At 53.8% G+C, this 12,326-nt stretch overlaps 1 protein-coding gene across 8 annotated transcripts in view; it reads left to right on the top strand.

Moving 5' to 3' along the window:
* The window catches only part of SIK3 (SIK family kinase 3), a 70,178-nt gene that overhangs the window by 46,747 nt on the left and 11,105 nt on the right, over positions 1-12,326 (top strand). For 3 of the 8 annotated variants that reach the window (XM_063417666.1, XM_063417673.1, XM_063417668.1), the window contains exons 5-15: positions 1,901-2,025; positions 2,270-2,393; positions 3,106-3,224; positions 3,565-3,675; positions 3,809-3,952; positions 4,488-4,568; positions 4,669-4,778; positions 5,229-5,382; positions 6,030-6,185; positions 6,670-6,740; positions 9,711-9,854. In XM_063417666.1, coding sequence (XP_063273736.1) covers positions 1,901-2,025; positions 2,270-2,393; positions 3,106-3,224; positions 3,565-3,675; positions 3,809-3,952; positions 4,488-4,568; positions 4,669-4,778; positions 5,229-5,382; positions 6,030-6,185; positions 6,670-6,740; positions 9,711-9,854 — 1,339 coding nt within the window. The remainder of the gene's footprint in view (positions 1-1,900; positions 2,026-2,269; positions 2,394-3,105; positions 3,225-3,564; positions 3,676-3,808; positions 3,953-4,487; positions 4,569-4,668; positions 4,779-5,228; positions 5,383-6,029; positions 6,186-6,669; positions 6,741-9,710; positions 9,855-12,326) is intronic. The other 5 variants (XM_063417667.1, XM_063417669.1, XM_063417671.1 and 2 more) reach the window with 3 other exon arrangements.

Below are 12,326 nucleotides of genomic sequence, written 5' to 3'. Positions count from 1 at the left end.
CATGGCACAGCCCTGGCATGGCACAGCCCTGGAATGGCACAGCCCTGGCATGGCACAGCCCTGGCATGGCACAGCCCTGGAATGGCACAGCCCTGGCATGGCACAGCCCTGGAATGGCACAGCCCTGGCATGGCACAGCCCTGGCATGGCACAGCCCTGGAATGGCACAGCCCTGGAATGGCACAGCCCTGGCATGGCACAGCCCTGGCATGGCACAGCCCTGGAATGGCACAGCCCTGGCATGGCACAGCCCTGCCCCTGCTGCTGACACTCGCTGGGACCTGTGCAGCAGAGCGGGGGCACTCAGGCCTCTCACCTGTGCAGGGCTGGAGCTGCTCCCTGTGCACTCCTTGGAAAGTACAGCTGCCTCCTCAGGTGCTCAAAGCCCACCCGTGTACTTGGAAGGACAAATAAAAATAACTAAACCAGGATAACTTGCTCGATATATGGGAAGTGCCAAAATTCCACAGTCGTAAGGAGTTTATGTCTAAACGTGATACGAATGCTGTGTGTTGGGAAATCCATCCAGTGCTGCAGCATTATTGCCAGCTCCGGTGGCCATAACTCAGGCACTTGTTACACATCCTGCTCTGAACGTGAGACAGCAGCTCAAAGGCTTGCAGAGGTAGGAAAGACAATTGTGCAGCTGTGTGCTATTTCCCTGGAATTGTCCTCCAAAGGCTGACTGGAGGTTTAGATGGCTTCACTGCCAACAGTAAAAACCCAACGGGCATGTAAGTGCCTTGTTTGGATGCCACAGTGCCTTTAAAGAACATTTACCATCTCTGCTCTGTTTTGAGCTGGGGTTGGAGCAGCCTCGTGTGTAGTCCAGGTGTTTCCACAGGAACAGGCTGCGTTAGGTGTTCTCCACACGCATAAATCATTCTCAGTGAGAATTTCCTCCCTGCAAAGGGCAGGGAGAAGGAATTCAGCTCTGCCCCCCTGGAGCTGAGCTGGCAGGAGCAGTGCCAGGTGCTCTGCTGGGTTCTGCAGACGCTGTGCAAGGGAGGAGAGGAGTCACCTGAAATTAGGTCGTTGAAAATCCTGTAAGGAGAGCAGCAAGAGGGAGCACAGACTCACCAGTCAGAGCATTCTGGCTGCCTCTGGCACAGAGCTGTTGGCCATCACTGGTGATCCTCACTTGGAATTCAGTGTGGAACTGGTAATTAATTGGTAATTAACTGGTAATCTTGAATATATTGGAAAAAACATGTGGACACCTCAGAACTTGTCTCTGGGACTGTGATTGCTTCAATTCAGTCGAGGAGGAAAAAAAGGAAGGAAGTTCAGTGAAGGCTCTTTTTTTTACAAGAACCAGCTCCCTTCTCTTGGACCCAGACCATTTTCCTTGCCCTTTGCAGTGCAGGTCCCAGCTGTGAGCCAGGGGGAGGCAGGTTAATTAACAGAGAATGCCATTAGTGCCCACATAAGCTGATGGCTGGCTGCCTGTGAGGTGAAGACCTTTCTCTTTCAGGATTTGTTGTTTGCTCTTGATGAAGGATTTGACTCTGTTTGTAGAGCTGCCCACCATAAGCAAAGTTTGCAGCCCCTGTAGTGCTTTCTGGAAAAATCAGAATTCTCTTTTTTTTTCCCTTTGCACTGTGTCCTTGCTGGCACAGCCCAGAGCTCAGAGCACCAGGGAGGTTTGGTATCCAGGGAAAGACTGGATGTGGTTCTCAGTCCTGTGGGCCGGTGACAAGGTGGGCATCACTCACAGGTTGGACTTGATGACCCTGGAGGTCTTTTCTAACCTCTAACACATTTCCAGTGTCTGTGTACCAGTTACCCATTACAGGACTGTACGTGATTTTACCAGACTCAGCAAGTTACTGAAATACCATTTGTTCAGGACAGTTGGAGTGAATCACATTCCTCTCATCGGTTCTCTTTGTTCTTTCAGATTTTGGGTTCAGCAACATCTTCACCCCTGGCCAGCTTCTTAAAACCTGGTGTGGGAGTCCTCCCTATGCTGCTCCAGAGCTCTTTGAAGGCAAGGAGTACGATGGGCCAAAGGTTGATATTTGGGTATGTGATGAGCCTCTTTCTCTCTGCCTTTGATCTGAGTTTTGCTCTGTTTGTTTGGCTTTGCTTCCTGAGTGCTCAGTACATGTCTTGGAGAAAAGCCCTGACACAGCAAAAAGTGTTTTCCAAGGAAACGCTTCCAAAGCTGCATCCTGGCCACCACGTCCTGTATTTTGCCTGTGGGGAGGTGCCAAAGATGGATTTTGATGCCGTTTGGCAGGGCTGACTGGGTTTGTTTTGGGTGCAGAGCCTCGGCGTGGTGCTGTACGTGCTGGTGTGCGGGGCCCTGCCCTTCGACGGGAGCACCCTGCAGAACCTGCGCGCGCGCGTGCTCAGCGGCAAATTCCGCATCCCCTTCTTCATGTCCACAGGTAAGGGAGGGGCAGCCAGCTGGGGGCACGGGGGTTTCACTGCACCTCCTTCTGGTTTAGCTTTTTACGGCATGATTTTCCAGCAGCAGCCCCGTCAGAGATGAGCGTTTATGTTCTGGTGCTGCAAAAACACTTTAATAAATCTTAGGTGTGAGAAGTGTGATTAATTTTCATATAAAATCAGCTTAACAAAGAGTCATGGTTACCTGCTGTCAGGTTAAAGAATAATTTTGTGTGGAATTTCTCACCTGAGAACTTCCTTGCTTGCTGTCTTATCTGAGGAAGAGGTTCTCTCCATGCAGAAAATTCTGCTAAAACGTGGAACTTTCAAAGCAAACTTAGATCCCAGCCTAAACAGGAGAGCTTTAGCTGTCCCTTTTGCTGACAGCACACATCTAATACACTGGAGAAATCACTCACAGTGAGCTGTTGAGTGGAGAACATTCTAAGGGTGCTTTGCTCTCAACCTCCAAAAGCCTCTCACATCAAGCTGGGGAGGGACAGGGTGACAGGGCTCTGTGTAGCCAGGGTGGCTTCGCTCCTCCCTAGGACAGGGGAGTCAATGTCTGCAGCAGTGTGGCACACTGGGGACACAGCAGGTGGAAAGAGAAGCAGTATTCTTGTGAGGTGACTTCCCAGAGGGGAGCTTGGACAGGGAACGCTGCAGCAGCCGTGTCCCTCCCCGGGTGACCCGGCCTCTCTTCCCTGGCAGAGTGTGAACACCTGATCCGCCACATGCTGGTGCTGGACCCGAGCAAGAGGCTCTCCATGGAGCAGATCTGCAAACACAAGTGGATGAAGCTGGGGGAGGCTGATGCAGAGTTTGACAGGGTGAGCAGCAGCGAGCAGCGTCTGCTCAGTGACTCAAATGGGCTCTGGGCACGTGGTGCTGCAGTATGGGTTCTGCTCTTTGGGAACACTCATTCCCAGGCGTGGCCTTTCCCTTTTCTGTGTCTCCTGGCCTTGCTTTCCACATCACTCCTTATCTACGTACATTTTTGTATCTTCCCCCGTGGCATTGGGAGCTTGGGGCAGTGGATTTCGGATCGGCTGCCATCAGACCTCACGCCAGCTGCAGCCAGAGCCCGGTGCTCGGGCTCTTGGGAGCGCTGTGACTCATCAGAGCGCCTTTGGGAATGTCAGCCCTGACTCTGTGCCTGTGCCCTCACAGCTGATAGCGGAGTGTCAGCACCTGAAGACCGAGAGGCAGCTGGAGCCGCTGAACGAGGACGTGCTGCTGGCCATGGCGGACATGGGGCTGGACAAGGAGCGCACGGTGCAGGTGAGCCCTGGCGTGTGCTGCCTGCTCCTCCTGCTGATCAGTGGCTGTGCTTGGGGACAGCTGCAGCCCCAGCACAGTGTAAAATGCATTTCATCACTGCACAGGGAGTGACTGCTCTCGCTTTGCCTTGCAGTCGCTGCGAGCCGACGCGTACGATCACTACAGCGCGATCTACAGCCTGCTCTGCGACCGCCTCAAGCGGCACAAGAACCTGCGCATTGCGCCCTCGCCCAGCATCCCACGCACCATCACCTTCCCCACCTCGGCCAACATCCAGGTGCAGCCCCTTTGCCAGTGTTCTTCCAGCCCTGCAAGGCCAGCCAGTCCCTTACCTGCTAACTCACTCCTGCTCGTGGGTGTCCACACCCTGGCTGGAGTGTCAGAGCGTTCCTCGCCTGAGAATTTGGTGTGTGCTTAGGGTGCCCTAATCCTGAGGTTAGGAACAGTTTGTGCATTGGCTGAACATCCTTCCTGCTCGCTTAGTGACAGGGGGGAAGGAACTGAGGGAGTTACTGGGAGCTGGAGTTCCCAGCCCAGGGCTGCTGTGTGATGCTTCTTCCCCACCTTGTGCTGCTGTTGGAGCAGTGAGCGCTTGCTTTGGGAGAGGCCAGGTCATAAGGGAAGCAGAAGAGATGCTGACCCTGCCTGAGCAGAAGGAAGGGGGGTAAACGAGGCACCCCTTGAGAATGAGCAGCTTTTCCCTGGCTCTGGGGTCATGTCCCTGTTGCAGGTGCTTAGGGCTGGTGTTAATCCAGCAGTGTGTGTAAAGCAGTGCTGTGTTTGTGCCTTCTGATCCTGGTCTCTCCACTCAGCAGACAGAACAGACAGGCAACACCATGAACATCAACGTGCCCCAAGTCCAGCTCATCAACCCCGAGAACCAAATCGTGGAGGTGAGGCACATCCCCATGACCTCTTTTTCTGGCTCACATTGGAGCCTTTCCTTTGATCCTCGTGTTGCATTTCAACATCTCCAATGTTTGTCCTGCCCAGACTGATGGAACAATGAACCTGGACAGTGATGAAGGGGAGGAGCCGTCACCCGAGGCTCTGGTCCGGTACCTGTCCATGAGGAGGCACACAGTGGGAGTGGCAGACCCACGGTGAGTGCTGTGCTCTGACCTGGACATTCACTCCCAGCACGTCACTTCGGTCCTTCTGGGGGTTCCTTTAAAGGTCCCAGTCCCCCTGCACAGCTTGGTCAGTATTTTAGATGGGGATGAGGTATTTTACTCCTGCTCTTCCTGATCAGCTCTGGGGAAGCTGTGCTTTTAGTCAAGGAAAGTGTCTCACCTGAGCTGCACTTCTGTCATGTCCAAGGTGAAGTTTTTGTGATAAAAGCCATTGAGGTCAATGCCAAGAGCTAATTCTGGCAAATCTCAACATGGAGGGGAAAAAAGGAACAAATAAAACCAAAGAGTGGCTTGGCTGCTCTGTGGGACCATTTCCCAGGGCAGTAAGAAGCTTTTTATCAAGGGAAGCTGGGTGTACTGGGTCTGTGAGGGGTTTCCTCACATCGTGGCTAATTCCCCTCCCCAAATGTGATTGTACAGGACGGAGGTCATGGACGACCTGCAGAAGCTCCTGCCTGGCTTCCCCCGTGTCACTCCTCAGGCTCCGTTCCTGCAGGTGACCCCGAATGTGAACTTCATGCACAGTGTGCTGCCCAGACAGAACCTGCAGCCCACGGGGCAGCTGGAGTACAAGGTACTGATCCTGTGTGCTCTGTGCCCTGCCACTGGAGGGGTGCTTGTGCTCACACTTGCTCCCTCTGTTTGTCACTCCTTGGACTGCATAAGCCTCAAGAATTACTCTCTTTATGTATGATTCCAGTTGGTTCTCTAAAGTAGGTTTAGCTCAAATATTAGGAAAATATTCTTTACTGTGAGAGTGATGAAGCACTGGAACAGGTTGCCCAGAGAAGCTGTGGATACCCCATCCCTGGAAGTGTCCAAGGCCAGGCTGGATGGAGCTCTGAGCAACCTGGGACAGTGGAAGTGTCCCTGCCCATGGCAGGGGGTTGGAATGAGATGATCTTTAAGGTCCTTTCCAGCCCAAAACATTTTGTGATTCCGTGAAGAAGCTGAAGAATGAAAGAGCAGTGCAATATGAAATTAATAAATGGGCTGGGGAGAAATAGGACTGTGCTGACTGGCTTTGAGCTGCAGGTTAAACCCTGCAGGGAGCTGCAGAGTTAAACCCTGCTCATCCCCTGACGCTGCCTGCCCCTGCCCCTGCCCCACATCACTCCGAGATGCCAGGGACATCCCTGAAGCCCACAGGGCCTGCCTTCTCCTGGTGTGTGACCTCGGGCGGTGGCTGGGGTGGCTGAGGGTGCTGTGTGTGTGTTGCAGGAGCAGTCCCTGCTGCAGCCCCCCACGCTGCAGCTGCTGAACGGGATGGGCCCGCTGGGCCGGCGGGCGTCGGACGGCGGGGCCAACATCCAGCTGCACGCGCAGCAGCTGCTCAAGCGGCCGCGGGGCCCCTCGCCGCTCGTCACCATGACGCCAGTGAGTAGCACGGGGAAGGCAGGCAGCTTAAAAATATCCCCTCCCGCAGGCAGAGGTGCCTGTGCCCAGGTCACAGCAGGCCCGGCGCTGCAGGGTGTGCCTGCTCGCTGCCAGAGCTTCCCCTGCTCGCCCTCGCAGGATTTGCTGTGCTCTCCTGGAGGTGGCAGGTGGGGTTGTGTATTCCTCTCCTTTTGTCCTTTGCTGATCCCATGGAGAAAGCTCAAGTGTCCATCTCAGGCATTCAGGCGTGTTCTCCCTCCCTGGGTGCATCTGTATCAATGAATTCTCCAAGCAGCAGCAGCAGCCCTGCCCAGGCAGTTGGACTGGGGAAGGAATGTTGGACGGGGTTCTTGGCCAGGTTTCCTTGGTGCTGCAGAGGAGCCAACACACACCCCTGTGGAAGCTTGTTTGGGAGGATCAGGTGTCCCCTGTGGGAAGGGACTGTGCTGGGTGGCCTCCTGAGCTGTGGCTTCTCTCTCTGCAGGCTGTCCCAGCTGTCACCCCTGTGGACGAGGAGAGCTCCGATGGGGAGCCGGATCAGGAGGCTGTGCAGAGGTAACTCCCACTGTTCACATTTGCCCTTCCTACCTCCACGAGGCTCACCTTGGGCTGTTCCAGAGCTGAATCAAACACAGCCACCTCCTCAGGGCACCACTGTTGATTTTACAGCGAAGGCTCAACGTTTCTGTTCGTGTGGGTGTTGATTACTGCAGGCAGTTACTCCTCTGGCACTACTGGGTGCTTGCAAAGCTGGATTCCCCTGGAATGGGTAGCTGATTGAGCAGTAGGTTCTCCAGAAACTCTTGGAACTGCTAAATTCCTTTGCTTAGTGTGCACCAGCATGCGATCCACACTAACCTGCCAAGTGAGTGCTGAGGGATTCCCCTCCCTGCTGGGTGCTGGAGGTGGGAGGATCTCTGTGGCCTTGGGTACCAGTGCAGCAGCTTTTGTATCAAGACATGCAGTAAACATCCAACTCTGATGCCTCAAACAAAGTGAGCTTGCTGGAATTACGGGTACCTCTAGCTGCTAATTTTAGCATCAGGCCTTAAAATAGTCTGCTCCAATAAGGAAAGCATTATTAGCTCTCAGGCTGGGAACTTCTGTTCTCTGTGTCTGCTCTAAACACATTGTAGGAAGTGGGTAGAACGTGCTTGTACTTTCTCAGTCCATGAACACACTAACCATGGCCTTGCTAACATTTTCTTAGGAGCTTTTGCATAGTTTCTTCTCTGCTAACCAGCTGGGCACTACGTGTGGTGGGTGCTCCTGCTTCTTACCTCAAACTGGAAGAGCTTTTGGATCCCCCCTTTGTACAGGTCATCACCTGGGTAAGGGAGTGGCTCCCCAGGGGCTCACGAGGGTTCAGGGGTTGGTGCAGACTGGGGTGGGTGCAGATCGTGTTCCAGAGCCTTGGCCAGCTGTGCTCCTCTCAGTGCTCCCAGGGAACAGTGGGTGTGAGCAGTGACAGACTGTGCACTGAGACTCCTTTTGCCCACCTCAGCCTAGAAAGTCTACTTGTAACCTCAATAATAGCTTCAACAGCCATTAAGAGTTTTAATGTAGGGCCAGTGGTGTCCTCTGACAGCACCTCAAACAGCAGGCAGTCGTTCTGGCTGTGCAAACACGATAAATCTCATTCTTGGCAAGGGGTTGCCTGGGCATCTTACCTGGGCAGATTTTTCACTATTCTAAACCTGAAGGTTTCAGTTGAGCCTTTAAAGCATTAGCTCAGCTGGAAACATTTTGAAACCCCTGAGCAGTGTTTTGCAAGGCACTGAAATGTTCAGATCCACTGAAAACCAAGTCCCCTTGGACTCAGGGGTCACTTCACTGCTCTCGACAGTGCTGCCATTAGTTCTTTCACAGCACATGTTCTTCTTCCACCAGATGGCCTTGAAAAGGCACCATCCAGGTTGTGTGTTAACTTGTTCTCCACCCCCTTGTGTTGCAACATGTCAGTAGTCATCAGAGGAGAAGGGTAAATAGCATTAACATCAGGGACAGATGCAAATATTTAGCTTCTCAGAACACTGCCCCAAATACTCTGTTTGCAGCCACCAGTGAGCAGCTTTTGCCCTCCTTAATCTGACCTTGAAAGCAGAGCACAGTCTTCTCTCTGTTCCAGGGAACAGTCACATCTCCTTTGAGCTTTGGGAAACTTTCTTCCACCCGAAACGCTGTTAGAGCTCGTGATTGGATTGTTCCCTGGAGGGCTGAAATAAAATGATCTTAGCAAACCACAACAGTAAAGCTCTTTGGGAACCTTTCCCTGTCTGCATCAAATGGTTCTTAAACAGCTAATGGCACGGGCTTTGGCGGGGCACCACGGCACTGTTAACCTGCTTCTTCTGCTTAAGTGGCTTCAGCAGCAAAGACAGGCTGGGTTTGGGCAAGTCTGTATTGCTTGCTGCTCTTTCTGCTTCCCAGGGGCAGCTGCAGAGGAGAAGAGCAAAGGTGAGGATTCGCAGGTGTCAGTGGCCGAGCGGGGCTTGGCCTAGTTACCAGAGCTCCCCTCTGCTGCTCACAGAGCACAAGGGGTTGAGTTCATCCCAGCGGCCTTGAGCGGGCACAGCCTGGGGGCAGTGCCAGCCCTGGGCAGGGGCCTCAGCCCCTCTCTGCCCCCGCACTGCCCTGGGCTCCGCTGTGCAGGAGCAGCAGGCAGCAGCAGCTCTCAGCACTGCCTGGCCCTTCCTCGTGTCCTTGCCAGAGCAGAGGCTCCCAGTTCCCCCTCCCCAGTCTTTGGGGGTTTGCAGGAAACCTGCAGCTCTCTTCCTGTGCAGAGCAGGCTTTTGTTTAAGCTGTTGCCTCCCGGCTCTGGTGTGAGAGGCAAGCCCAGCCTGGTGCTGGTGGCTCCAGAGGGAGGGACCCTCTTGCTGCTCGGGTTCCCGTTCCCTGCGCATCCCGGGCCACTCCCGGCTTTCCCGGAGCAGAGCAGGGACTAGATGGCGCACTTGGACCGGGCTGGCACAGCCCTGCCTCCGCCCAGCCTCCCTCGTGCTCCTCGGGTGCCCCTCGCACCCTTCCCCTGCTGGGGCGAGGTGGCCACTGCTGGACCACTGGGTGACCACTGGGTGTCCCAGGGTCGGTCTGAGGAGCGAAGGCTCCCCTGGCAGGAGCAGCAGCTCTGCTCTGTGCCCAGCTCCCTCTGGGTTATCTCTGCCCTGGCCCCCGGGCTGGCACAGAGGGGCAGACCTGCTCCAGTGTAGTGAATCCACACTGAGGGCAGGTGGGTATTCCCAAAGGGACATACCAGCATTCCCCCTGAGCTGAAACGTGGCTTTCCTGCTGGGAGGAGCAAACGGCTCCTCTTTCCTTCCAAGGCTGGCCGTGGAGCACCAGCAGCTGGAACCACACTTGTCCCCAAAGCACTGGTGAGGCAGTGCTGTGACGGGCAGCGTGTCCCCGGCGTGTTCTGAGCACTGCTCAAGCTTCTTCCTTCCCGTTTCTCTGGCTTATCTAACACTCCCCGTTTTCGGAGTACTCCCATCAGTCTCTTATAAAATGTGCTCCTGCTTGTTGCAGATACTTGGCAAATAGGTCAAAAAGGCACACTCTGGCCATGACCAACCCTACAGCTGAAATCCCTCCAGACTTGCAGAGGCAGCTAGGACAGCAGTCCTTCCGACCCCGGGCTTGGGCTCCACACCTGGGACCCGACCAGCACCGGTGAGTAACGGCACCGGCCGGGCAGCGTGCGCAGGAGTCCTGCCCAGGTGCCCTGCACTGGAGCACTGAGGACACCCCGCTGGCAGGGAGGGGTGACGAGGAGGAGGAGGAACAGGGACAAAGAGCAGACCCACAGAGCAGAGGGTGTCTGAGCCCCTGCCTGCAGGGACCAGCAGGAATCAGCTGGCTCTTCCCTCCAGTCCCGCTTTTGTGGCTGGAGATGATTTGCTGGAATGGCTGCCATCACAGGAATATTGGGAATAAGCTGGTTTTTTTTAGAGGAAAGCTTTTCCCTGTGTAATGGTAGGCATCAAGGTAGCAGATTTGCTACAGAACATTTTTGGAGGCAGATGCAGGCAAACGATTGCACCAAGAGTCAACCACAGCAGAGCTTAAAACCCTCACTGTTCTGCACCAGAGTTGTGTGTTCTGACTGCAAAGTCTCTTTGCAAAGCTCAGGAGTAATTTCATTTCTCACCTGAACCCTTGATGGGAACAATATCAGAAAAGGAAGCTGGGCAGGGAAGGAAAAAAAAAAATCACAAAATGTGGGAAAGAGGGAACCTTTGGATTGGATCTAAACACACTCAGGATGTGTGGGAGGGACAGCTCTGATGGAGAGGTGTTAATGTGACAGAGTCCTTGTCACAGCAGCCAACCGGAGATGCTAATGCCACAGAGAGCGCTTAAATTCTTCTTAATTAAAAAAAACTCCTAAAAAATGCTTTAAAGTGCTCTGACCCCTCTAGTGCTAGGAGCAAACCAGCTGCACACTGGAGTTTGCTGCCTCTTGGGAAAGCGGTGGCTGCCAGGCCAGGCTGGTGCTGGTGTTCAGCTCACAGTGGCAGGCTTGACAAAAGCCTTTTTATTGTAGCCAGAGACCTGCTGAGCTGAGCACTGATGTAATCAGCAGGGACAGGTGAACTCTGAGCAGACAGACAGTGCTAGTGCCACGCTGGAGCTCCAGAAAACCAAGATAAGCACCTCTCTGCCCTCGAGTTACTCCCTCAGAGGTGCCTGGGGGATGGGAAGAGCAGGAGGGGAAACATTTCTAGGGCCACAGCTTAGGAAGAGGAGTGCAGCTTGCAAAGCAAGCAGAATGTGCTGTGTCCTGCTTTCAGGATTGCTGCAAATCCTAAAGGTAAGCCAAGTCCCCCACGCACAGCAGGAACGGAACTTTTGCAAGACTTTAAACACATTTACCCTGTAGATAATGTTGGTGTCACCTCTGTCTCTTGGCTCGGAGGCCTGAAGCTGTTGCATCATGAGCAGGGTGGTATCTGCTCGTTCCACTCTTGGTGTTGTAATGTGCTGTGAGCCTGTTCTGTGTTTTTCCTGTGAAATCACGGAAATTCCATCTGACCATGGTCTACACAGTGTTCCACAGTGAGTTCATGACATACCTGGCACAGAAATGGTGTAAATAAAGCACATTATTGAATGGCAGGTGGGTTTTATTTTAGCCCTTAACCTATTTTAAGCCATCTTATGTATCTTCATTTGTAGTCCCTGGTTTTGTCACGTTAAATATCTGAAAGCAGAATTGAAGTACAGCTGTACAGGGAAGTGCAGCTGTTCTGCCTTGCCCACACGGGTTTCAAAAACTCAGCGTGGTTTTATCTGTAGCTTCTGCTTTCCATCAGTGCAGCAGGAGAACAAATGGGTCAGGATAATGGATGGGATGGCTTCAAAAGGCAGGAGCACAGCTCTTTCCTTGGAAGGAAACTGAACTGTGCCCTCCTAAGACAGAGACAGTGACAAAACAGAACCCAGCCTGCTGGAAGGGGTCCAGCATCAGTCACCTTGTGACAAGGGGAGCCTGGAACAGGCCCTCAGAGTGACCTTTGCAGCTCAGCCCCGCTCCAGCTGCAGCCAGGTGGGCTCTTGCTGGCTTTGGTGTCAGAGGTGCTGTAAAGACCAGACCTCCATGACCTCCTCACAGACAAAGGCTGCTGCTGCAGTCTGTGCATTGAGTGTTGCTTGCTGGGTTCTGGAGATGGCATTTGCAGAATCTTCACAAATGAAATCTTTTACTGATAGGAGAAAATCCTCCCTGAGAGGGTGGGGAGGCCGTGGCACAGGTTGCCCAGAGAGGCTGTGGCTACCCTGTCCCTGGAAGTGTCCAGGTTAGCAGCCTGGGATAGTGGCAGATGTCCCTCCCAGCCCAAAGCATTTTGTGATTCTATGATTTGCTCAGAAATCAGGTTCCACAGGTAGCCCTTGCCTGGAAGCCCTGAGGGCAGGCAGAGAGCCCCGGCTATTTGCTGTGAGGCACATTGTGATGAGTGTAGGCCAGGTTATCTCTGCTCCTGATAACACAGGTGGCACCTAATGGCAAGGCAGGAGCTCAGTGATAATGGGGAGCCCCAGCTTTGGGAGAAAACAGCTCCTGAAAAAAAAATCTGGCTCCCTCTGATGGCAAAGAAACCTCATTGTGAAGGGGAAGTGCTTGTGGTGCCTTGGGTGCAGCTT

Source organism: Prinia subflava, chromosome 22, assembly GCF_021018805.1.
Source record: "Prinia subflava isolate CZ2003 ecotype Zambia chromosome 22, Cam_Psub_1.2, whole genome shotgun sequence".
Classification (NCBI taxonomy): domain Eukaryota; kingdom Metazoa; phylum Chordata; class Aves; order Passeriformes; family Cisticolidae; genus Prinia; species Prinia subflava.
The sequence above is the reverse complement of the archived record's forward strand: the minus strand, read 5'-3'. Positions and strand labels throughout refer to the sequence as shown.